The sequence below is a fragment of the Perognathus longimembris genome, chromosome 12 (assembly GCF_023159225.1).
Source record: "Perognathus longimembris pacificus isolate PPM17 chromosome 12, ASM2315922v1, whole genome shotgun sequence".
Classification (NCBI taxonomy): domain Eukaryota; kingdom Metazoa; phylum Chordata; class Mammalia; order Rodentia; family Heteromyidae; genus Perognathus; species Perognathus longimembris.
The window spans coordinates 66300588-66324773 of NC_063172.1; the positions used below are offsets into that span (position 1 = coordinate 66300588).

Consider the following 24186-nt stretch of genomic DNA (forward strand, 5'->3'; position numbering starts at 1 on the left):
AATCGCGATCCTCAGATCTCAGCCTCCTGAGTAGTGAGGATGACAGGCGTGAGCCACTGGGTGCCTGGGTGCCCGGAAGTTCCTTACTTTTAAGTGAAGTGTTTACCTTAAATACTAAGATCTGTTGGAAAGATGGAAAATAATCTCCCCTAAACTGTTGTTCAACGACATCAGTGGCATATCAAGTTAACTTCCCTGAAGCTATATAATATTTCAGAGGATTGTATTCAATATAGTGTCTGCATATATAATTAATGTAGTCTATTTTGTGTTATTTATTTTTATTTTTTGGCCAGTCCTGGGCCTTGGACTCAGGGCCTGAGCACTGTCCCTGGCTTCTTTTTGCTCAAGGCTAGCACTCTACCTCTTGAGCCACAGTGCTACTTCTGGCCGTTTTCCATATATGTGGTGCTGGGGAATCGAACTGAGAGCTTCATGTGTAGGAGGCAAGCACTCTTGCCACTAGGCCATATTCCCACCCCTGTGTTAAATTTTTTAAGGTCTAGTATCTTTTTGTTTTGATTTTTGCCAATCCTGGGCTTGGACTGAGGGCCTGACCACTGTCCCTGGCTTCTTTTTGCTCAAGGCTAGCACTCTGCCACTTGAGCCACAGCGCCACTTCTGGCCTTTTTCTATATATGTGGTGCTGAGGAATCAAACCTAGGTTCATGTATAGGAGGCAAGTACTTTACCACTAGGCTATATTCCCAGCCTTGGTCATGCTGAAAAATTCTGCAAGAAATAGCAGATGAATTACATAGGAATTGAAAAACAATAAAGCTCAACATATACAACTCATAAAGATTTATTCAGCATCATCAATAATAAAAATAAGTTGAGCTGAACATGAGGAGGTATGAAGTGGAAAGGTATAGGAAGAAGAATGACTTGTTAAATGTTTATTTGGAGATGTGTTTATGCCAACTGACTTTGCAGAAAGGTAAGTTGCTTAAAGTCTTAATTCTCAGTGGTAAACATATTCATAGTTTTATGATATTTATTTACTTATTTTTTTAAATTATAGTTTCATCTTTTATTTTGTTGGCTTTTTTTTTTTTTTTTTTTTTTTTTTTTGGCCAGTCGTGGGCCTTGGACTCAGGGCCTGAGCACTGTCCCTGGCTTCTTCCTGCTCAAGGCTAGCACTCTGCCACTTGAGCCACAGCGCCTCTTCTGGCCGTTTTCTGTATATGTGGTGCTGGGGAATCGAACCTAGGGCCTCGTGTATCCGAGGCAGGCACTCTTGCCACTAGGCTACATCCCCAGCCCCTTTTTTTTTTTTTTTTTTTTTTTTTTTTTAGCAGTCCTGGGCCTTGGACTCAGGGCCTGAGCACTGTCCCTGACTTCTTTTTGCTCAAGGCTAGTATTCTACCACTTGAGCCACAGAGCCACTTCTGGCCTTTTCTATATATGTGGTGCTGGGGAATCGAACCCAGGGCTTCATGTATACGAGGCAAGCACTCTTGCTACTAGGCCATATTCCCAGCCCTATGATAGATATTTATAATCCTCTAAAATCCAACAAAAATGCCAAACGTTAGAAAACGTTAGACGCTAGACAATATGCTTCTTTTTGCATATGCTTTTTTTTCTTATTTATTGTCAAAGTGATGTACAGAGAGGCTTTTTAGGACTCAAAAAGTACAACTGTAGTTCATCAAAATGTACCCCAAGGCACAATACTATTTTACTTGGTCATGAACAGTTAATTGCTTAGTATAATCCAAAGAAAATATGAGTACTGACACTGGGGGCTCTCCAATTTGTCAGGCAACTGTTCCATAATTTTTGGCACCAAGATAATTCACATGTTGAAAAAGCAATTAATCATTTGTGTTAGCTAGTAAATTATGGTTTTAGCTGTTTCCTCACAAATCTAACCCATAATGACAGAATTCCTGATTTTATCTTTGTAATATTCTGACTTCTGAGATCAAAAGCTTAAATATGCCAATCTGGTCACAGTGGACCTGAATTATATTTACATATCATATATGTACACATACACGCATATATGTATACATATATGTGGTTTTAAAATAAGATTATCTGCTTACAAAGATTATCTGCTTATTATCTGCTTACAAAGATTGGTGGTCTTTCTGCTACTAATACTTGGATTGATAAAAGGTTTAGAAACCTTTAAAAACTTAAGAGACTGGGCTGGGAATGTAGTTTAGCAGTAGAGTGCTTGCCTAGCATGCACAAAGCCCTGGGTTCGATTCCTCAGCACCACAGAAACAGAAAACGCCAGAAGTGGCTCTGTGGCTCAAGAAGTAGAGTGTTAGCCTTGAGGAACAGTGCTCAGGTCTGAGTCCAAGCCCCAGGACTGGCAAACAAAAAACAAAAACAAACAAAAAAGCTTAGCGACTGACTTCCTCAGTTCTTGAAGTCCTTCCCTCAGACCTAGTCCTTAAGCTAGTTTTGCCCCCAAAAGGTAAATTTATTTGCAGTGACACAGACACATCATTTACTAACAGTGATAGCATTTTTAAACCATCTTTTATTGTTTTATAGGGATAAGCAAGAGGTAAAAGTGCCCATTCTGCGTAGTGTATTTTCCTGTCTTCTACTGCTCCACACACTTTCCATTAATATGTTTCTTAGGTCATAATTAAAACAATCCAGAAATATGGCAAGAAAGCTTGTTGATTCAGCTAAAAGTGGATACAGTGCAGACTTAGTAATATAAATGAAGTCTCCCTGCATGCCTGATGTGCCTGTACCTCATCACTCGTGCAACAGCTCAGACACCGCAGCCTCCGCAGTGTGCAGCACCCTAGCGCCCAACACCACCTCTAAGTCATGGACTCGACGCTCCTGTGTTTATTTTTATGTGCTCGTACTATTATGCGAGGCAGTGATTTTTTCAGAGTTCGGAATACCAGGTAGTCATGGTAATTTGTGCCCACAGTCTTCAGGCTTGATCTCTCCAAAAGAGCACACGATGCTTGCGCTTAGAGATTATTTTCTAACTTTAGAAACAATGGGGCACAACTGGCTTATTGGCTAGTTTGCTTTTGGGAGTAGTACTGATTTTAAAGAAAGAAGGTATGTGGTATGGTATTGATAACTATAGTACAGATGAAACTGTAAAGTATGACAAAATAGTACTAAATGACTAAATTCACAACAGCACACCTATGCATATATGTATGCTTCTATTACACACACATATGTACATGTGTTGAATTGCTTGCAAGTTGGACCTTGTGATATTAGAACAACCTAATTTAATTAACTGGAACATCCTTGCTGTTGGGGTCATTGGTCCCTTAACTGGCCTCGATTCATTCTACATCCCCTGCTTCTCTTCCTCATCTCTGCTCCAGCCTGCAATTCTACTCTTGCTCTGGGGCCCCGGTTTTATTACTTGGACACGGGGATGAACTTTTTTTATGATGACTAACATTTCCTGCATATTATCACTGAAGTATTTGAGAAATTATCTCTGAAAAAACTGGAACTGAGGGGGCTGGGAATATGGCCTAGTGGTAAAGTGCTCGCCTCGTGTACATGAAGCCCTGGGTTCGATTCCTCAGCCACCATGTATATAGAAAAATAGAAAAAGTGGTGCTGTGGCTCACGTGGTAGAGCCTTGAGCAAAAAGAAGCCAGGGACAGTGTTCAAGCCCCAGGATTGGCAAAAAACCAAAACCCAAAAAACTGGAACTGAACAAGAAACAGACTTCTTAGGAAAAATGGCTTTAGCTCAAGGATGTTAGATAATACTTTGCAGAAAAAGGCAAAACTTCATCTTATGATATAGTCCATGAATCATGCCTGCAAATGGAACCCTGACTTTCTAGAAAGCTCAAAGTTATAAATTGGAGCACTCACATAAGAATATGACCATGAAAATACATTAAAATTTAAGATGTTTCAAAATTCTCTGTATTTTGGTGGTGGTGGTGGTGGTGTGTGCGTGCATGCACAGGTGTGCGTGCACCACTCCTAGGGCTTGAACTCAGGGCCTGAGTACTGTCACAAGCTTTTTTGCACAAGTCGAGCACCTTACCACTTCTACCCACCGCTCTTCTTTCCAGCTTTCTGCTGACTAACTGGAGATGAGTCTCACAGATTTTCCTGCCTAGGCTGGCTTGAAACTTGAGATCTTCAGCGCTCAGCCTCCTGAGTAACTAAGATTACAGGTGTGAGCCACTGGCGCCTGGCCTTTACTGAGATATCTTAATTGATCAGATTGCCAATGTAGAAGTAAATGTGGTCACTGTATCCAAGTCTTGGAAGGAAATGTGTACATTTTCTTGGTTGATTTCAATAGTCTTGGGTGGAAATCTTAACTACTCGGTCAAATCTTTTAGAGAAAACCACCCTGTTAGGGTGATTCAGGGTGCTGGTGTGGGTGAAACTTTAGAAGTCAACGTCTACAATTGTGTTCAGTTGTTGGGAAGCAGCTTTACTTTTAAGGTCATAAAATATGGAGGTGAAGTAGAACTATGACTATATTTGGGGGGTATGTGCTTCTATTAAAAGGTACTGTCAAACAAAACCAAAATGTGAACATAATGTAATGACATTAATGTTACTTTCGTTACTAACTGGCTATTTCACTTTAACCAGCCTCCTCATTGCTCCGGCTACTAGAAACCTTTCCGTCTTTGCTTTTCCTGCTTTTCTGGTAGCATGTAAAGTCTCTGGTAAAATTCCTTAAAGGTCTTTCATGCGTCTGCTCCTTCAGTTCTTCTTTCTCTGCCCAATTAAAAAAAGTTGATGCTTCCACACATCAATTTGAGCCGTCTTCATGTTTCTCCCCCCTTGTGCTCATTTAGCCTTTACTGCTAACTCTCTAGAGTGCTCTTAGAAAAACAATTTAGTCAGGCACCAGAGGCTGAGAATGGGAGGATGGAGGTATAAGGCCCAAACCCAGTACTGATACAATGCACCCAGAGCGGAGTGTGGTGGCACACACTTGTAATCTCCACGTCCACAGAGAACAATGGCGACTGGACTGCACTTGAGACCAGTGGGGGCAAACAAGTGAGCTAGCTCCAGCTCAACAAATTGGCTTGGTGTGGTGGTCCACGTCTATCAGCTCAGGTCTAGAGAGGGATAGTGGGACAATCGCAGTCCAAGGCTGGCCCTGACCCAAACTAGAAAATGAAATAAAAACCCAGTGTGTTGAGAATCTATCTGAAAAATAACCAGGCCAATGACAGCCGGGGCTGTGGCTCGTCAGGTAGACACCTAAACACTGTGCACTTATCCTCTGTTTACAACTCATAACTCCTCAATGCTGGTAAGGCCAACTCCAAAGGCCCTTGTAGGAACTATTCTGGAACCCTTTTTTGGTCAATTCTGGGGCTTGAACTCAAGGTCTGGACACCGTCCCTGAGCCTCTCACGTTGTCACTTGCGCCAGAGCACCACTTCCGACCTTATCTGAGTACTTTATTGGAGATGAGTCTCATGGACTTTCCAGTACGGGATGGCTTTGAACTGCGATCCTCAGATCTCGGCCTCCTGAGTAGCTAGGATTACAGGTGTGAGCCCCGGGTGCCCAGCTTCGAACTACGTTTCAAGTCATCCCAGGCTATTCAACATCCTTGCCTATGGGATAATCTCAGCTCTAACTGAATCATTCCCTTGCTTTCTGCCTTTTCTCCACACAGTTGCATTCCCTGCCTGTAACAGTAGCCTCCCTTTATTTGGCTAGACAGCCATTCTTCTGAGTTTTACCTTAATGGCCAGATCACGTCCTTCAGGAAGCATACCTCATACACTTCTCTCAATGTTCCCCAGCACATGTCAGTATGCTGGTACTCCCTTCCTATCAGTGTACTTAAGTAACTGTGAACTTGGCTTTAACTTCTACAGTGAGTTCTGTGAGGACAGCGGACAATCATAGCATGCTCAACATAACCAGTCACCTTAGGTCTGGTTCAGCACAAAGCACTTGGTGAATGTTTGAATGACCAGATACCCTTGGCTAACATCTTTGGTAAGTTACTTGATTTCCAGGAAACTAATAATTCATGGTAGGATTTGGTTTCTGTCTCACTGGAACAGGAAAATGTTGTTATATTTTTACCAACAGATTGTCAAAAGTAGGTTAAAAGCCAAATTGGAAAGTGAAGTGCTGGAATTCTCTGAATACTTTTTTTTTTTGGCCAGTCCTGGGCCTTGGACTCAGGGCCTGAGCACTGTCTCTGGCTTCTTTTTGCTCAAGGCTAGCACTCTGCCACTTGAGCCACAGCGCCACTTCTGGCCATTTTCTATATATGTGGTGCTGGGGAATCGAACCCAGGGCTTCATGTATACGAGGCAAACGCTCTTGCCATTAGGCCATATTCCCAGCCCTCTCTGAATACTTTTAACAGACAACACTTTAGAACATAGGAAAGTCTAATCATTATTTTCTTTCACAAGAGCATTAAAGGAAAGTAATTACCCAAAAAGAATGAAAGGCCAATGTCATTTTATAGAGCTTTATTATAGAATGGTAATATCCAGGACACTTCAGAGCACCTTGTACTACTAATCAGATTTTTGGTAACTGGTTTTAAGAGGGTTGAGTCTTCTTCACATATGAACTTTCAGGCAAAAGCACGACTCAGTGATTATTTAAGAGATGTTAATCTGATTAAATAGTTTATCCTTAATGACCTGAGACATCAATCCATGGATAGCTTCTATGGTGGTCTTACAGCTGGAAAAAAATAATACAATGTCACAAATGGGAAACTGTCAAGCATGCAAGTTCCACACATGTCCATCCATGGTCTCTCACGTCATTTTCATTTTATTCCTATTTCTCAAACCACACCAATTTAAAACTTACCCTTTTAGTTTTGAACCTTCTATGTATCTTGACTATTCTCTTACTATAATTTTCATGAAAAGACAGTGTCAAACTTGATATAATTTAAAACAATAATTTTGTTACATGTCATTAGCTTTCGGAAAAATTTTGTTTTGGAAGGAAACTGAAATCATATATTAGTTATATATTAGCACTACGTATTACTCCATAATAAGGTTCCGGCATTACATTAATATATGCTATTACCTAGAATAACTTTTTTTTTTTTTTTTGGCCAGTCCTGGGCCTTGGACTCAGGGCCTGAGCACTGTCCCTGGCTTCTTCCCGCTCAAGGCTAGCACTCTGCCACTTGAGCCACAGCGCCGCTTCTGGCCGTTTTTTTTTTTTGTATATGTGGTGCTGGGGAATCGAACCTAGGGCCTCGTGTATCCGAGGCAGGCACTCTTGCCACTAGGCTATATCCCCAGCCCCTAGAATAACTTTTTAAAAGGTAAAGGGTTCTATGCTTTTTTAATCCTTAGATAATAATAAATATCTCCCAAACAAAGCATTAGTTAAGGATGGACATGATAAAAAAAATAAGCAGAAACAATGACAAAACCCTGTATATGCAGAAAACTACCACAAAAAGGAAACTTCTTTTGCTCGTTCTATGTTCTTATTATATAATTCAAGATATTTTTCTACAGAAATTTTGTTTCATAAGAAATTGAGATGCAAATATAGGTAAAATTACAGACATAAAGACAGTCAAACCAAATGATTCTAAAAGCAAATGATTCTAAAAACCAAATATAAGAGAAGGCAAAGAAAAACATGACTTTTACTCAGGTTTCTTGCTGTTTTCCTAAAAACCCATGAAGAAGGGAATAAGGTATTTCTAAGCCAAGATGACTCCCATTCTCAGGATAAACTTTCCCCCAGTCCTGGGGTTTGAACTCAAGGCCTGGGCACTGTCCTGGAGCCTCTTTGTGCTCAAGGCAAGCGCTGTACCATTTGAATCACAGTGCCACTTCTGGCTTTTTTCTAAGTAGTTTATTGGAGTTAAGAGTCTCAGCTACTTCCCTGCATGGGTGGCTTCAACAACCCTTTTTTTTTTTTTTGCCAGTCCTGGGGCTTGGACTCAGGGCCTGAGCACTGTCCCTGGCGTCTTTTTGCTCAAGACTAGCACTCTGCCACTTGAGCTACAGCGCCCCTTCTGGCCATTTTCTATATATGTGGTGCTGAGGAATCGAACCCAGGGCTTCATGTATACGAGGTGAGCACTCTTGCCACTAGGCCATATCCTAGCCCAACAAACCTTGATCCTTAGATTTCTACCCCCTGGGTAGCTGGGACTACAGGCAGGAGACACTGGTGCCTGGTTAAGATTTGATTTTTCTTAAAGTACATACGAATGTATCAGTTCATGCAGATGTCAACATACTTTCTGCTCTCAATTATCATACTAAAATTCAAATTTTTGTGGACAGAAATGTTTAGTTTTCTCAACTCTATACAATTTACACATTAGAATGCTACATTACTATATCATAGGTTATCATATCAGAGACCACCTTCAAAGTTTAGTTTTAGCAAAATCCTTGGTACTAAAACTTGGGATGCAGAATTGCTGCTGAAAGGACAATTTCAGAAGCATAGGTTGATAGGCCAATTATTACTGTGACATGTAAAGATTTAAAAATGTTTAAAAAATTAAAAGTTGGAAAATTTAAGAAGTTTTAATTTAACACCTCAAAATTAAGTTAGCATAGAGTCAGGGCATCCTTTGCAAGTTGCTTTTTGCTTTAAAGAAAAAAAAATCCTGTAATGGACTGTTTTGTTGTTTTTTTTTTGTCAGTCGGAGCCTGCACGCCTAAGCTCTTTGGGCTCAAAGCTAGCGCTCTACCACTTTGAGTTAGTGCTACTTCTGGATTTCTGGTGGCTTATTGGAGATAAGTGTCAGACTTCCTCCCTGGGCTAGCTTCGAACCATGATCTTCAGATCTCAGCCTCCATAACACTACCTAGATCTTTGATTTAAGCCTTTCATCTTTCCTAGTTGTCTAAGTTAAAAGCTGTGTGTATCAGAATGGCTAAACAAATGCAGTCATTTTGTTGAAGGTACATTATGTAAAAATTGAACTATGTAGCCTGCACTGGTGGCTTATGCCTGTAATCTTAGCTACTCAGAAGGCTGAGATCTGAGGATCACAGTTCAAAGCCAATTAGGGCAAGAAAGTCTGTGAGACTCTTATTTCTAATTAACCACCAAAAAGCCTGAAGTGGCTCAAATGGTAGAGCACTAGCCTTAGGCAAAAACACTCAGGGACAGTGCCTAGGCTCTGAGTTAAAGTCTCAAGACCAGTACAAAGAAACACACAAACACACACACACACACACACACACACACACACTCTGAACTACATAACTTGAGGGTAGGGATGGGAGGGAGAAAATGGGGGAGAACAATGGAAGGCATGATGTATTTATTATATGTATAACTTGACTTATGGAACTGAACTCTCTGTACAACTACTTAATATAAGCCAACAAAATCTATGTTTGACTTTTTTCAGCAGTACTGAGACAATACTCAGGTATCATTCTAATGAAGTTATAACTAAATAGAAAAATAAGGAATTTGACTTATTCTAATTTGCAAATGTGAAGAAAAGAGAGTTGGGGTAGGGATCTTACAATTCAATTCTTACCTGTCTCTTGTAGCTTTTGCGAGTTTGTCTTCTGACTTTCGGTCATGCGTTTCTAAACCCAACATGAAACTCCCTCGTCCTAGCTGGGCTTCTGATTGCTCTAGCTTTTCAGACAAATCAAATACCTGACCAGTGGTATAGTCTGCATTCTGTGGAGAAAATGATACTGTCTCAGTGTACAATATAATACTATTTAAAATATCACATCTTTTTACACACACACGCTCTTGCATACTCAGGATTAAACCTAGGATCTTGTACAAACTAGGCAAATCATCTACTAGTTATGTCTTCAGAATTCTTTCTTTTTTTGAAAGAATTTTCTTATTGTCAAGATGATGTGCCAGGGCTGGGAATATGGCCTAGTGGCAAGAGTGCTTGCCTCCTACACATGAAGTTCTCGGTTCGATTCCCCAGCACCACATATACAGAAAACGGCCAGAAGGGGCGCTGTGGCTCAGGTGGCAGAGTGCTAGCCTTGAGTGGGAAGAAACCAGGGACGGTGCTCAGGCCTGCCCAGGACTGGCCAAAAAAAAAAAAAAAAAGATGACGTGCCCAGGGGTTAGTTACATACTTAAGTAGTGAATTTCTCGTCATACTTGTTACCCCCTTCCTCATGTTTCTCATGTCCCCCCCAACCCACCCTCCTTGCTTTCATCATTAAAAAAAAATCTTCCCCTTGACGGACATTGTCATTCTAGTCCACAATGCTTATGAACTCTATAATTATTAACAACAAAACAATCCTTCCAAGTCGGGTGATAAGTACATCGGCATTTAAAAAAATTTCTTTGCCAGTCCTGGGGCTCGAACTCAGGGCCTGGGCACTGTCCGCCAGCTTTTTTTGCTCCAGGCTAGCACTCTACCTCCTGAACCACAGCGCCACCTCCAGCTTTTTCTGTGTATGTGGTACCGAGGAATTGAACTCAGGGCTTCATACATGGTAGGCAAGCGCTCTTATCACTAGGCCAAACTCCTGGTCCCAGCATTTTTTTCTTTTGAGAAAAGATCTTACTAGTTTCCCAGGCTAGCCTTGAACTTCTGATCCTTCTGCCTTAGCCTGTAAATTCGCTTACTCTGCATGTACCTGGGATTACAGATGTGTAGAGATGTGTATGTGTGTGTGTGTGTGTGTGTGTACTCTTTCTTTTCTATTCGTGCAGGTCCTGGGGTTTGAATGCACACAGGGCTTAGGCTCTGTCTCTGAGCTTCTGTGCTCAAGGCTAGTGCTCTACCACTCGAGCCACAAGTCCACTTCAAGCTTTTTGGTGAGTAACTGGAGATTTCATGGACTTTCCTGACCAGGCTGGCATCTGTAGATCTTGGTCTCCTGAGTATCTTGGATTATAGGTGTGAGCCAGTGGCACCCAGCTCCAAAACTATATGTTTTTTATGAAAATTAATTTTAACATAGAACATTTCATTTACAAAGAATTCTACTGTAAAATCTCAGTGGATAGTCAATAAAGAATTCAAATCCCAGGTGCAAGAAGTTCCCAGTTTTAGCTGTTTGACAGTAGATGTTTTCTACTTATAATTTCAAGACTGAATTTGGAATTTGTCTTCTTGACTGCTTACATGGAATATCTGCTATTACTGGAGGCTTTGAAGTGCAGGTTTTGAGTTTGGGTTTTAGCCCTACTGCAGATCAGCTGGGAATGGGAGAGGGTGGCAATCACACCAAGTGATGTATACAAAGGTCTCAGGGCAGTGGATGTCACGAATGCCACCCAGTAAAGGCTGAATCATTAGCTAACTTTTGTTCTTACTGAACTTTTTTTATTTTTTATTTTGCCAGTCCTGGGCCTTGGACTCAGGGCCTGAGCACTGTCCCTGGTTTCTTTTTGCTCAAGGCTAGCACTCTGCCACCTGAGCCACAGCGCCACTTCTGGCCATTTTCTATATATGTGGTGCTGAGGAATAGAACCCAGAGCCTCATGTATACAAGGCAAGCGCTCTTGCCACTAGGCCATATTCCCAGCCCCTTATTGAACTTTTAAGATTAGAATACTTGAAATACTTGAAAAAACTCCAGCAACTTTTCCAGTTATAAAACTTTAATTATAGAAAATATGGAAATTGGGCTGGGGATATAGCCTAGTGGCAAGAGTGCCTGCCTCGGATACACGAGGCCCTAGGTTCGATTCCCCAGCACCACATATACAGAAAATGGCCAGAAGCGGCGCTGTGGCTCAAGTGGCAGAATGCTAGCCTTGAGTGGGAAGAAGCCAGGGACAGTGCTCAGGCCCTGAGTCCAAGGCCCAGGACTGGCCAAAAAAAAAGAAAATATGGAAATTGTAGAGCAATGTAAAGTAATAGAGACTATTTTAGGCCTTGTGCTCCTAAGGGCTTTGCCTTCACCCCAGAGCAATTAGTGAAGAGCTTGCCTTGGCCTAGCCACTCAAGTTCATTCCTTTGGTCTACAGCAGGTCTAAGGACCGGCAAGCAACTTGCATCTGACTTACGTCAGACATGATGGGACTTTGCCTGAGAATATGCAGGTATATGCTTGCATCTTGCCTTTTCTCTTCTGACCATGAATCTGAGAGGCTATGAGATCTAAAGCTAAAGCTGCCATCTTGTAGTTACATAAAGCCTGAAATGAACCTGACAATGCTGAGAAAGAAAAACCTAAGACTTCAGAAATTTGAATGCAAACTTAATTGTGCCTGAGGTATACTCTATTAACAACTTACTTAGTAACTTACACAATTTCCTTTCTTATTTTATTGGGTATTCTGTTTGCTTGGGGCTAACCACAGTCCTGCTCAAGATAATCAATCTGTTATCTGATGCAAAAAAAAAAAAAAAGCAATACTGGTATTTTGTTCTCAAAGTCTTGTTTAAAGTATGTGCAATGCCTGAGTTCAGAGTATAGGTCATTCTAACTGGGGTGAGGTGGTATACTCTGAACTCAGGCAACAACAAATGCTGGAGAGGATGCAGGGAAAGAGGAACCCTTCTCCACTGTTGGTGGGAGTGCAAATTAGCACAACCACTTTGGAGAACAGTATGGAGGTTTCTCAAAAAGCTCAATATAGACCTACCCTATGACCCGGCCATACCACTCCTAGGCATCTATCCTGAACAGCAAACTCCAAGATATCAAAAAGGCATTTGTACTTCCATGTTTATCGCGGCACAATTCACAATAGCCAAAATATGGAATCAACCCAGATGCCCCTCCACAGATGAATGGATCCAAAAAATGTGGTACCCATGCACATGGAATACTACATAGTGATTAGAAATGATAAAATAATGGTATTCACAGGGAAATAGAACTTGAACAAATAATGTTGAGCGAGACAAGCCTAGGACACAGAGAACAAAGGCACATGGTCTCCTTGATATATGACTGTTAGGGAGGGAGGAGGACAGTAGAGAGCAGGTTTACAAAACAACAAACTTCAAATGGTATTTTCACATGTTTGGATCAGCAACTTTATATTATGTATCTAAAACCAAACCTATCAGTGGATCACAATAGCTCAACAGCTATGTACACATGATAAGATGAGGACAAGCAAAAACAACTCCAAGAGAAAGACATAGGGGGATTCTATTGTTGACATTACATTTAACATCCTAGGTCAATTTCCTGTGGGGTACCCTACGTGGCTACTATATATGATTTTGGTACACTGGATATTGTATATATGCCTACCTGATCTAGGGAAGGGAAAGAAAACTGAAGGTGTAAGATATTCACTGCCTTATTATGTAACTGTACCCCCTTTGCACAACACCTTGTCAATAAAATTTAATAATAAAAAAAACCCAAAGGGGGAAAAAAGTATGTGCAATGCCCCGATCTGGCCAGTCAGTTTGCCATTTAGGCTAGTCTCTAGGATACTTAAACCGGAGTTGCAATTTGATCCAGCTCAGAGGTACACATTCCCATCCCAGACCCCTCGATCCCTACACCTGGTGTCTGTACTAAGTAAGGCATAGCCTTTCTGAGAAATAGGGTTTCAGATATTAAACAGCTTCTACAGCTGAGATACAATTCAAATTCACTAGGTTCGATGGCCCATGGAGATAAAACAGGAAGATCACAAGTTCAAGGCCAGCTTGAGCTACATGCTCCCCAAAATGTTTTTCAAATCCATTCTTCAAAAAACAGTACTTACAGTAAGCAAGCTAGATGAACTCAGTGTATTCACCCAGTATTTATTCCATAAAAGTTCAAGTAATTTGCGATCCAAAGAGGATTTGAAATATGAGACTTCTAAGGCGTAGTATCTATGAAATAAAAGCACAGATTTGAGTATGTGAAAGAAAATATTTAGTGATAACACAGAAGTTATGGCCAAATTTAAGCAATTTATATTTTATATTCAAATAGTAATATTTCTTCCCCAGTCCTGGGGCTTGAACTCAACCTTGGGTACTGTCCCGATTTTCTTGTTTTTGCTCAAGGGTAGCACTCTACCACTTGAGCCACAGGGCACTTCTAGAGTTTTCTATTTATGTAGTACTGAGGGATCGAACCCTGGGCTTTATGCATGCTAGGCAAGCACTCTACCACTAAGCCACATTCCCAGCCCTAGTAATATTTTAGTTTTTGATCCAAGAGAACAATGGTAACCAGGGTTTTCTTTCTTTTCTGGGTTGTGGTTTCAAATCTTGTTTACTAAGTTTTTTTTTTTTTTGGCCAGTCCTGGGCCTTGGACTCAGGGCCTGAGCACTGTCCCTGGCCTCTTCTTGCTCAAGGCTTGCTCTTGCCACTAGGCCATACTCCCAGCCTTTTTTTTGGGTACTTCTGTAGCATCCAGAAAGTTCCAAGAATTTAATAATCAGAATTTCTTTTTTCTTTTCTTTTTTTTTTGGCCAATCCTGGGGCTTGAACTCAGGGCATTAGCACCATCCCTGGCTTCTTTTTGCTCAAGGCTAGCACCCTGCCACTTGAGCCACAGTGTCACTTCTGGCAGTTTTCTATATACATGGGGCTGGGGAATCGAACCCAGGGCTTCATGTATACGAGGCAAGCACTCTTGCCACTAGGCCATATTCCCGGTCCCAATAATCAGAATCTCTGATTAACAGTTTTTTTTTTTTGTCAATTTCAATGACACATGAGCATAATAAGCTGCCTCTTCATATAATTTTTGTTAGCTTTTTAAAAAATACTGAACATGACACATGGATTCCCCATTCTTTTCTAATTCTCTACTACTTTTTGGAAATGCAAACTTCAAAGTATGCCCTTCTCTCTGCCCCCCAATGTCAGTAATAGGGTTTGAATTCAGGACATTAAGCTCTCACTTAGCTTACTCATCTGGCACTCTGTAACATGAGTACAACTCCAGCTCTTTATTACTCTTTCTTAACCTCCTCCGCTTTCCACATGCCCTTTGGACAATTTTTGGTGGGTGTCATTATGCTAGTTTATAAATATGTACAAGTATGCATGTATACGTGTGTATATATAAATTTAGTTCTACATTATTATCCCCATCATTCTTTCCTTTCCTTCCCTCCAGTTTTCTCTGTCCTTTTACAATCATGAAAAAGTTATTTAAGGAAGACATAAGAACAAAAATATCCAGAGAATGTAGGTTAAAAGACAAAAAATTGAATATAAATGATAAAAAGGTTGTCATTCAGAACATGAGAGTTCACAGACAAGAAAAGTTCTCTTTCAACAGTACAAATAAAATGATTAAGCCTAATCCTTTATGAAAGAAGTAAACCATTTTTACAGAAATGTATCAGAGATGGCTGAAAATCAGATATATTTAGAAACCCAGTTTTAGAAATTCTCAAAATTTCTAAGAATTTATAAGTGAAAAATAAGAGCAGTAGTAGTACATGGTAGTCAAAATGTTCCTTCAAGTTTAAGCATCATTTAAGCAACACTTCTTTTTTAAATGCCTACTCTTCTAGGTACCATGGCCTGTTTTAAACACAAGGATACAGTGGCATATATTTATGTTCTCATAAAATTCACATTCTAAGATGTCAAAAACAAGGAAGCAAATATATTCAAGATGAAAAGACCTAACAAGAAATAGGAGGGTGGGCTGGGAATATGGCCTAGTGGCAAGAGTGCTTGCCTCGTATACATGAGGCCCTGGGTTTGATTCCTCAGCACCACATATACAGAAAATGGCCAGAAGTGGCGCTGTGGCTCAAGTGGCAGAGTGCTAGCTTTGAGCAAAAAAGAAGCCAGGGACAGTGCTCAGGCCCTGAGTTCACGGCCTAGGACTGGCCAAAAAAAAAAAAAAAAAAAAAAAGAAATAGGAGGGGAAGAGTAATAGGAAAGTATATTTGAAATAGTGATCAAAGAGTATTTTGTGTTAAGCTGACTCTTAGGAAGATACTCGATTAAAATATGTAATAAGCGATGGGGAAGTAAGGAAGAATGTTTTAGACAGACAAGTAAATACAAACACTGAGGCAGAAGTCTGCCTAGCTCCCTCAACAAATGGCAATAAGCAGTATATCTGGACTAGAGATACCCACGGTGCTATGATAAAGAGTTGAGCTCAGAAAGAGGCCAGACCATTTATGGCTGCAAATTCTACGGCAAAGTACAGTCTTTATTCTTGGTGAGATGGGAAGTCATTTTGAGGAGGAACATGATCTAACTTACATTTTCAGAATCAATCTGGCTGAGAAAACACTTTTTTTTGTTGTTGTTGTTATGTGGTGCTGAGGAATCGAACCCAGTGCGCTTCATGCATGGTAGGCAAGCACTCTACCACTAAGCTACATTCCCAGCCCCGAGAAAACACTTTTAAGAGGGTGAAGGGTAGTCATAGCAAGACCAGTTACAAAGTCAGTACTATGGTTTTGTCTCCAAATGGCAGTAGCTTTAATGAAGATTGTAGAGAGATGGTGAGATAAAGTTAAAGAAAACTGCCCTCACAGTGGTTTCTTCATTTACCCTGGAAGTTCTGGGGTTTGAACTTTTAGGGCCTCCATACTTGCTAGGCAAATGCTCTACCATTTGAGCCATACCTCAAACCCCATTTTTATTTTTCAGGGACTTGCTTTTTGCCAGGCCAGCCTGGTACCTTGATCTTCTTACTTAGGCTTCTTGTGTGGCTGCATTCCTATACCCTGCTTAAATGTTGGGATGAGAATCTCACATTTTTTTTTGCCTTCAGGGATGGCCTTCAAGCATAATTCTCCCAATCTCTACTTCACAAGTGGCTGAGATTATAGGCATACATCACTATGTGTAGCCCTTACTGGCTTTTTCAACATTATAAAATTCAGATGTAATTATTATGCCATAAACTTCGTTTAAAAAAAGTGTATGTAATTCAGTGATTTTTTTTGGTCTACTTTGGCTTTTGGAGTGAAAATGTATCTAAACTGTCTTTGCTACTTGGAAACTGTGTACTTTGGTGGCTTCAAACTTAGCTGTCTCTGAAGAGAACTTCAGTTATTAATTTCATTATGTGCCAAGTATATCATGCTAGATTGAATGGTATCAGTATAACCATTTTGAATATAACCATATTTGAATAGTATCATTAACTTAAGGTTTTATTATTTCAAAAGGTATTTGTATTATGAGGTACAAGTTTGTCCAAGCCTATTTCTAATTTGTAAATAAAGAGCCTGGAGTGGATGATCTCTTAAGATTTCTTAGGATCTTGGTATCAGATACATCATTTTTATTTTTTGAAGATCTGGAGATTGCACCCAGGCCCTTGGGGATGCTGAGCAAGTGATCCACCACTGAACCATTCTGAGCCTGGCTATACTGGTGAATGACTTACTGTTTGCAGTGTACACCGAAGTCTTCTATTTTATTGAGTGGGATGGTCTGGTATTCAGAAGGTCCTTCATCAGGCGGTTTGTAGCCCTAAGGGAAAACAAAGAAAATGGTAGACTAATAGCAACAACAGAAACATCAATTTTTCTATGTAGCCTTTTATTTGTGGGAACATTAATTCAGGGGTGTCAGATACTCAATTTAACATTCTAATAAAAATATACCCTAATTTCCATTCTTTGCTAATTCCATTTGGTGGTTCTATGCTGGATTTAGCTCACGGATTCCTGTTTCTTGCCCTCAGGAGGTATGTTTTGTGTGTGTGTGTGGCATAAGCTGGTCCTGGGGCGTGAACTCTGCGCCTGGGCGCTGTCTCTGAGCTCCCCCCACCCCAGGGCTAGCATCCTACCACTTGAGCCACAATTTCACTTCTGGCTTTTTGGTAGTTTATTGCAGATATGAGTCTCATAGACTTTCCTGCCCAGGTTGACATCAAACCATGATCTTCAGATCTCAGCCTCCTTAGAAGCTAGGATTATAGGCGTGGGTCACTGGTGCCTGGCAGGAGATATATTTATGAGCAAGCTCCCAGCGTAGATCACAGTCTCCCTGCAGGGAAGGAAACTGACGTGGTTAGCTTTCTGTCTTTCCAGTACCTGTCAGAACGCTACAGACATACATATTAACTTGTAAATACAGACTGCTTTTCCAGTAAGCTTAAAAATGTATTACAAGCCAAGTGCTGGTGGCTCAGGCCTTAATCCTGGCTACTCAGGAAGCTGATTTCCAGGAAAGTTCATGGGCCTCTTATCTGCAGCAAAAAGCCAAAAGAGCCACATGGACAGCACCTAGGCTCCGAGTTCAAGCCCCAGGACAAACACCATCACCTCCCTCCCCAGCACATATGTCATATTACTTTTTGCTATGGACAATTTATGATATACAACTATTTTGTAAATATATTAAATTGATTTAGGCCAGAAAGAGGTACTAATTGGGCTGAAGATGCTTGGGCATAACATATTTTTTTTTTGGGGGGGGCGGTAGGAGAGTTACTAGAGATTAAACCCAAGGATTTATGCTTGCTAGGCACATATCTACCACGTGAGCTCTACCTTCTCAATCCTGTGGGAGAGAACTTGCCTAGCATAAATGAAGCCCTGAGTTGGTGCATGAACATCACACACACACACACACACACGCGCGCGCACACACACACACACACACTCTCTCTCTCTCATAGAAAAGTAAAATGCTAATCACAGCAGTAACTTTAAAAAAGTCAGTCCAATATTTGGAGATTACCCCACCCTCCCAAAGCAAACAAAAAAACAAACAAATCCAGCCAGGCACTTGTGGCTCATGTCTATAATCCTAGCTACTAAGGACACTGAGATCTGAAGATCTCAGTTTGAAGCCAGCCTGGACAGGAACATCTGTGCGACTCTTAACTTTAAGTAACTACCAAAAAAATGCTGGAAATGGAGCTGGGGCTCAAATGGTAGAGCACTACCCTTGCACATAAAAGCTCAGGAATAGCACCCAGGCCCTGAGTTCAAGCCTCAGGACCTGTACAAGAAAAACAAAAAAACAAAGACTTGTAATTACCTTTGGGTATGTCCTAAAGGCTCCAAGATTCACTTTTCCTGCAGAAATTGTTCTGGTTGGATCAATCTATAAGAAATATACTAATGTCAATATAAATCGTTATATTCTTCCATTTATTCAAACATTACAAAACTAAAAATGTATAAGCATATAATATGGAAGACAGTATGTAATACTATATATATCCTTATATAGTATACACTACATATAATACCATATATTCTTAGTACATACTCTGTATGCCATAACATATACCGTATATTCTTAGACAGTACATACATAACAAATGTGAAACAAAAAACTAACCCCACTCCCCAATATCACATAAAAACCCAGTGTCATGACATAAGTAATAAATGAATGAAATGGGTACAGCAGCTCACAGTTTAAAATTAAACTCAACTATTTTTTTTTTTTTTTTTGGCCAGTCCTGGGGCTTGGACTCAGGGCCCGAGCACTGTCCCTTGGCTTCTTCTTGCTCAAGTCTAGCGCTCTGCCACTTGAGCCACAGCGCCACTTCTGGCCATTTTCTGTATATGTGGTGCTGGGGAATTGAACCCAGGGCCTCATGTATACGAGGCAAGCACTCTTGCCACTAGGCCATATCCCCAGCCCCTAAACTCAACTATTTTATCATTTAAAAATACTATTTAAGCTGGGCATGGTGGTACATTCCTGTAATTCCAGAACTCCTGAGGCCATTTTAGGCTATATATCACGTTGCCAGCCTGGGCTACATACAGAGTTAGACTTTGTCTTAAAATCAATAAACACTTCAATAAATAATACATATTTTAAAATTTGCCCGTTTCTTTTAGGAAGTTTTTCTTTTTCTATTAATACATGAACATTTTTTACTTTTCTCCTAGAAACTTGGATAGCAACTAAAACACTGCTCTGGCAATTCCTGCTAAGTGCTTGTCATATTTACGGTGATTTCTTCATTTTATAGATGGAGTGGGGTGGAGGATGAGATGCAAAGAAGTAACTTTTCCAAAGCCTCAGACTCTAAGAGGTAAAAATTCAGGTTCAAATCGAGGCAGATGGACACCAGAGCTTTGCTCTTTATCATACTGTTTTGACTTCTCAGTAGTAAACCTTCATGAAGAACTTAATAGGTTTTTTTTTTTTTTTGCCAGTCCTGGGGCTTGAACTCAGGGCCTGAGCACTGTTCCTGGCTTCTTTTTCTCAAGGGTAGCACTCTACCACTTGAGCCACAGCGCCACTTCTGGCCTTTCCTATATCCGTGGTGCTGAGGAATCGAACCCAGGGCTTCATGTATAGGAGGCAAGCACTCTACCACTAGGCCATATTACCAGCCCTTAAAACAGGTTTTAAAAGTACTTACCACCACTGCTACAAATGGTTCCTGGAACTGCTGGTTAAGCATCTGTGTACTAACATCAATCCCAGAAAGCCAGCAGCCATAGCCAGGGTGGCTATGATACCAGCCAATTGCATTTTCAAGGCGGCCAACCTAACAAACGTATAAAGGACAAAAAGCTTGAAATTCCTGTTTAATCTTAGAGCTGTTATTTGTTTTGTATAATATTGGTACAATTATGCTTTGAAGGATTGTTCCTAACATAAAGGATTTTTGCCAGGCACTGGTGGCTCATACCTGTAATTGTAGCTACTACTCATAGGCTGAGATCTAAGGATCGTGAAGCTATCCTGGGTAGGGAAGTCCATGAGACTCTTATTTCCAATTAAACACCAAAAAACCAAAAGGAGTACTGTGGTTCAAGTGGTAGAGTGCAATACTTGGGCAAAGAAGCTCAGGGACAGCACCCAGGCTCTGAGTTTAAAACCAGGACCAGCACCAAGAAAGGTTTTCTGAATAGAAATGCATGTATAAAGCACAAAATAAATAAGCTACAATTACATCGGGATAATCATTCTTTCTTCCATCTCTTTCATCCATCTGGTTTCTCAGCCCAGATGTGATTTGTATAGTCAGGAACTATGATTAAATATTCACATACAATAGCATACCGCATAGTGCTTTTACTTTGCTTTTTCACTCAACAAACAATTCTAGAGTTTGCACCATGTAAGTGAACATATAAATAGTTATTTTTTGAAAGCCTGTGAAAGGGGTCTATAAGTGCATACACCATACCTTAACTGGCTTTATACTCATAACTGTTTAAGTAGTTCCTAACCTTTTATTTTATTGTATCTGATGTAATTTTCTTGGTACTGGGGATAATGAACTCAGGGCCACCTACAACCTAAGAAAACAAACACTTGATTTTAATATACTTCTGATAATGGATGTAAGAAACTTAAAAAAAACCTGCCAAATGGATGTGATATATCTTTTCAGGCTTTTAATCTCATATACATTTTACATAGAAATTGCTTAATACTAAACATAAAACTTAACATGCAGAGGATAGTTTTAAGTTCAGAAGCAAAAGTCATCTTGAAGCTCTAACGTATAGTTCTTAACCATTTTAATTATCTTTAAGTAGTTGCACGTAAGAGTTGCCTTTCAACAAAGCGGTTTATAAATACAGTGCACTTTGATCAGCGTCCCTCCTTTCGTCATTCCCAGTCATCTCGTAAGGGTGAGTCTTTTCACCTGCTTGGCGTTTTCTATGTAGGCGGCCATGTACTCGTAGGCGGCAGCCTGAGCATTCACTCGGGTCTCGGTGCCCTCTACAGGCAAAGCGAAACTGTCCATGATGATCATGGTCTCCCCGTCCACCTTGCCCAGCATCAGACCCATCACCTCCAGGTTGCCTCCTGATCTGGCGTGCATCACCATTTTCAGGAGAGCCAATGCCGAAATTTTGCAGTACTTAAAGTAATGGTGGCTACAAAACAAAAATCAGGGTGTGATTAAATCTCTCATAGGAGGGACAATTTCATTAATACTTTTAGACTATCTGGGTGCCAGTGGCTCATGTTTGTAGTCCTAGCTACTCAGGAGGCTGAGATCTGAGGATCACTGTTTGAAGCCAGTATGAGCAAGAACGTCCATGAGACTCCTATCTCCAGTTAAGCACCAGACCATGGGAAGTGACCCTGTGGCTCAAAGTGGTAGAATGCTAGCCTTGAGTAAAAAAGCTCAGAAACAGCACCCCTAGGCCTTGAGTTTAAGCCCCAGGACTGGCAAAAATTACATATGTGATTGGTAGATAGTAAAAAGACCTGTAGTAAAGAATGTGGAAAGCTAAAGGAAGTAGAAAGAGTTCCTAAAAGGTGTTGCAAAATGATATACACGTCATACTTTTCAGTATTCCCCTTGGGGAAGACTGAAATAAGTTTTAAATACACTATCCAAACAGTGAACAGCACTATCAGTTCAACAGGTTTTATCTTCACTGATGTGGAATCACCATCACTCTGTGATTGGTTGAATGGCTATACCTAACCCTTCTCAGGCCAAACCTTCTGCCCTCTCACCCACCTGCCTAGTTTGGGATCTTGGTCCTGACACCATGGGGCTGTGATGATGAGACCTTTTAACGTCTACACCTCAGTTTTCTTATCTGTAAATGGGGTATTTTGTAGTTGCCATCATTTATTACAGTAAATGAAATGACATTGTATCACAGGACCAGGCTTTGATGGCTCCTATCTGTCATCCTCGCTACTCAGGAGGATGAGATCAGAGGATGTTGATTACAAGCCAGCCCTAGCAGGAAATTAAGACTCATATCTCCAGTTAACCACCAAAAGCCAGAAATAAGGTGTGGCTTAGATGGCAGAGCACTAGATGAGCAGAAAAGCAAAGGGACAGTACTCAGGCTCTAAGTTCAAGCCCCAGGACCATCTCACACACAAAGGGCTTAGTTTGTGACATATACTAAAAATTTATAAGTATTGTTACTAGCATTATTAACTTATCTGTGACAGCACCCTCAAAGGAATACTATGTTCTCAAAATGAAAAAAGTAGTGCATATGGACATGTCAAAATGAAATGTGCTTGTACAACTAATTGATGCTAATAAAAATGTAAAAACATTACAGAGTAAGCTGAATATCCCTCACTTCGGTGATCACTAGTCCAGAATTATATTCACCAATGGATACACTAAACTCTTCAATAAAATTACATTTTGATACCACCGATGCAACCTAAGACAGCAGGAACAAATGCAACTTAAGGGTTACCAGTAGCAAGGAAAGCAATTTTCTAAGTCTGTAACAGACTACATCAACCTGAAGTATACAACTACTATAGAAGTACATAGACAACCAGGCAATTAACTGAACTATACATTATACATGCCTTTGAGAAGAATTTTTAGGTGCCTGCCTTCAGGCTTTCACCCAGATTCTTTTTTTTCCTCCTGATTTCAACCCAGGTCTGCCCCCCCACCTCCCGATTTCAACCATAAGCTAAAAAAAATAGAAAGACTTGGGTTTGGAAGTCAAGACATGAATCTAAGTCTCCCATCAGATAACTTCTAAGTCATTTTTATAGGTTACCTCCTAATGGCAACACCAACTGGTAGTAGGTCTACTTTTGTTTTACAGATAAATGGAGACAGACAATGCAGCTTCCTGAGCTCAATCAACGAGTTAAGTGACAGCTGCTTCATCTTAAAATGGCTCGCTCATTCGAGAGTCCACGGTGATGGCGAGGCGAGCTTCTCGGTGGATTTGCTCGTGAATCGCCGGAGGGGAATGGAAACGCGTGACTGGGCTGTCACGAAGAGGAACGTACCGTGACACTCCCCCGGCCAGTGCCCACCCGCAGTAAGCACTCGGACGCCGTGAAAGGCCTGCGGCGGGCTTGGAACCGGCGGAGCTGGGGGCGGCCCTCCACCCGGTCGCTAGAGAGAGGCCGGCCCGGGGAGGGGGGCGGGGGGTGGGAAGTGTCTTCGGCGCTCTTTTCTACCCCGCCCTCGGCCCGGGGGGCTTTGGCTTGTGCCCCAGGGCCGCGTGCACGTCGCGACGGGGCGGGGAGGCTCCGCGCGCGCCCGGGGGCCGCGGGAGGCCGGTGGGCCGGCGCGGGGCCTCCCCGCCCCCCGTCCCCCCCACTCACTCCTTGGTCCAGGGCTTGGCCGCCAGGATCTCCTGCTGCTGCTTCTTGTCGTACTTGTAGATCTCGTCGATGCTCTGCGCCTCCTGCATGTTGTTGGCCAGCTCCCAGGTCTTCTGAGCCAGGCCGCTGCCGGACGCCGCCATGGCCGCGGCGCCCGGGGCACGGGGACCGCGAAGCGGCCGCGGCGCGCGCTCTCACGGGCGCGGAGCCGACGCGCGTCCGGCGCTGGGCGGAGCGGGAAGGCGGGAAAGCGGGAAAGCGGGAAAGCGGTGCGGTGCGAGCGGAGCGAGGCCGACGCGCCCTCCCGGCGTGCCGAGGGGAGGGTCCGCCGCGCCGCCAGGGCGGGCGTCCGGCGCTGCGTGCGTGCGTGCGTG

The 24186-nt window shown here is 41.7% G+C and overlaps 1 protein-coding gene across 1 annotated transcript; it reads right to left on the reverse strand.

Moving 5' to 3' along the window:
* Nucleotides 1–6427: 6427 nt before the first annotated feature.
* Nucleotides 6428–23982, reverse strand: Cops5 (COP9 signalosome subunit 5). Its single transcript, XM_048358711.1, has 8 exons — nucleotides 23813–23982; nucleotides 21396–21630; nucleotides 20157–20285; nucleotides 18809–18874; nucleotides 17205–17290; nucleotides 13602–13713; nucleotides 9469–9617; nucleotides 6428–6662 (listed from the first exon to the last, which is right to left on the reverse strand). The coding sequence occupies exons 1-8, from the start codon at nucleotides 23953–23955 to the stop codon at nucleotides 6578–6580; spliced, it is 1005 nt and encodes a 334-aa protein (XP_048214668.1). The 5' UTR covers nucleotides 23956–23982; the 3' UTR covers nucleotides 6428–6577.
* Nucleotides 23983–24186: the final 204 nt, after the last annotated feature.

Coding starts and splice junctions, on each gene's coding strand:
- Cops5 (XM_048358711.1), bottom strand. CDS start 23,955: ATGGCGGCGTCCGGCAGCGGCCTGGCTCAGAAGACCTGGGAGCTGGCC. Junction 20,286..21,395: donor ACATAGAAAACGCCAAGCAG/GTGAAAAGACTC, acceptor TACGTTTGTTAG/GTTGGCCGCCTTGAAAATGC. Junction 17,291..18,808: donor CCTTTAGGACATACCCAAAG/GTAATTACAAGT, acceptor GTTTTCCCTTAG/GGCTACAAACCGCCTGATGA.